This window comes from Cebidichthys violaceus, unplaced genomic scaffold, assembly GCF_023349555.1.
Source record: "Cebidichthys violaceus isolate CVI_PGR_0920_01 unplaced genomic scaffold, fCebVio1.0.p SCAF_17, whole genome shotgun sequence".
Taxonomy (NCBI): domain Eukaryota; kingdom Metazoa; phylum Chordata; class Actinopteri; order Perciformes; family Stichaeidae; genus Cebidichthys; species Cebidichthys violaceus.
This window is the reverse complement of record NW_027176340.1, coordinates 2,664,985-2,666,653: the sequence shown is the minus strand read 5'-3', so window position 1 is coordinate 2,666,653 and position 1,669 is coordinate 2,664,985. Positions and strand designations below refer to the sequence as shown.

The 1,669-nt window shown below is 40.3% G+C and overlaps 1 protein-coding gene across 1 annotated transcript in view; it reads left to right on the top strand.

Annotated features, from left to right (window-relative positions):
• Positions 1-367: 367 nt before the first annotated feature.
• The window catches only part of LOC137874079 (voltage-dependent calcium channel subunit alpha-2/delta-3-like), a 17,089-nt gene continuing 15,787 nt past the window's right edge, over positions 368-1,669 (top strand). The window contains exon 1 of the mRNA XM_068712710.1: positions 368-535. Within this exon, the coding sequence (XP_068568811.1) occupies positions 368-535 (168 nt within the window). The remainder of the gene's footprint in view (positions 536-1,669) is intronic.

Sequence of the window (1,669 nt, the reverse complement as noted above, 5' to 3'; positions counted from 1 at the left end):
GATCTCGCCTCCTTAAGCTTTCCAGTCTTTGTTTCAAACATGCAGACGACACGTTTACCGGAATAAACGGTCCGTGACTCTTGCAGCACGGAACCGGCTGAGGGGGTTTCCCTCTTCAGAGAAAGGCGAATGAGAAGAGTATTGAGGCTGGAAGGTCTCTCTCTCTCTCTCTCTCTCTCTCTCTCTCTCTCTCTCTCTCTCTCTCTCTCTCTCTCTCTCTCTCTCATCAGATACAGTAGGGTACGTGCTGCTGGCAGAACCGCGGCTGGAGACTGTGCACCGGGGTCCAGCAGTCCAGTGAGGTGTTGGGGGAGACGGGATTTTTTTTTTTTTTTACTGTACAGATATTTTATTATCGGAGCTGAAGATGTTTGGGAACTGGAGAATCCTGGTGTCGCACATGTGCAGCAGCGGCGGCGGCGGCGGCGGTAGCAGCAGCAGCAGCAGCAGCAGGAGCTTCCTTCTGCTTTGGATCCTGATCGGCTTGAATGTGGTGGAGGTGGCGGGGTCCCAGCCAGGGATCCCTCTGTCAGTGTGAGTGAGAGGCAGCTCTGCAACTTTTGTGTCTCGTGGAATGAGGTGAAGTTGATGTCTGGCAGGCAGGACGTGTCTTAGATGTTCAGCATTTGTATTTTACACACAGGCCGTAGTACAGGTTTAACTCAACACGTATTTGTAAAGAGGGATGCTGTTGGTAGGAGGGCACGTGCAAATTACAGATGGGATTTCAGCAAATGAGTAAAAATCTCCCCCTTTTGTTTTATGTTATATGACAGCATTATATGCATTCAATAAATTGACAATAAAAATGAGATGTGTTCTTAAATAGTCAGAAATAATACTGTTAGGCTCCACACTTGTATTTCTCATGGACATAACGTACATTTTATTTTATCTAAATATTTTTTTCTTAAATGTATATTAATTCAACTTGATGAAGAGCAGCTTATTTATTTTTTTTGTTAACTTTCACAAACTTTTCCGATAACTTTAAATTGGTTCAAATGAATTCACAACTGTGCAGGCCTTTACACGTGTAATCTAATAATGCTCAATTTGTTTGCAATATCACGGCGATAATGAGCTGATAGTGAATCACATTCTTCTTCATTAGTCAGATGGTGAGCCTTGTTAAATTGCAATACCTTTTTACTCTGGGAACTTTTATTTGCAGGATTTTGTTTCCTATTTCTACCTAAAACAATTTAGATAAGAAAAGACATTTTCAAAAAGTGAATCTCACCCTTGACAACGTTCAAGTTACATATTTTTAGACTCTTAGCACAACCTTAAAAAGGCTAGATTAAATATCCCGCAGGACATTTTGTGTCTTTAACTGCACTGATCAGGAGTAGCGCTTCTAATTAAAAAATAAAGAAAATAAATTCTGTTGTCTCTTGCGAGGTCTTCGAAGGGTTAGCTTAGTTTAAAATCCACAATGTTACAAAAACATTCAATAAAATTAGGCAGAACCGCAACTGAAATCATTTCATTTTTAAAGAAACAGTTCAGGAAATGGTTCTATTTCCAAACACCTCTGATCTGTTTTTGAACAATTGTCTCTGCAGATATTGGACACTTCACTACAAATCTTTAATTCTTCCTTCCCAAGAGACATTTTCAGTTTAATAGAAGCGCTAATAACGACAGTATAAATCATCCAAGTGAA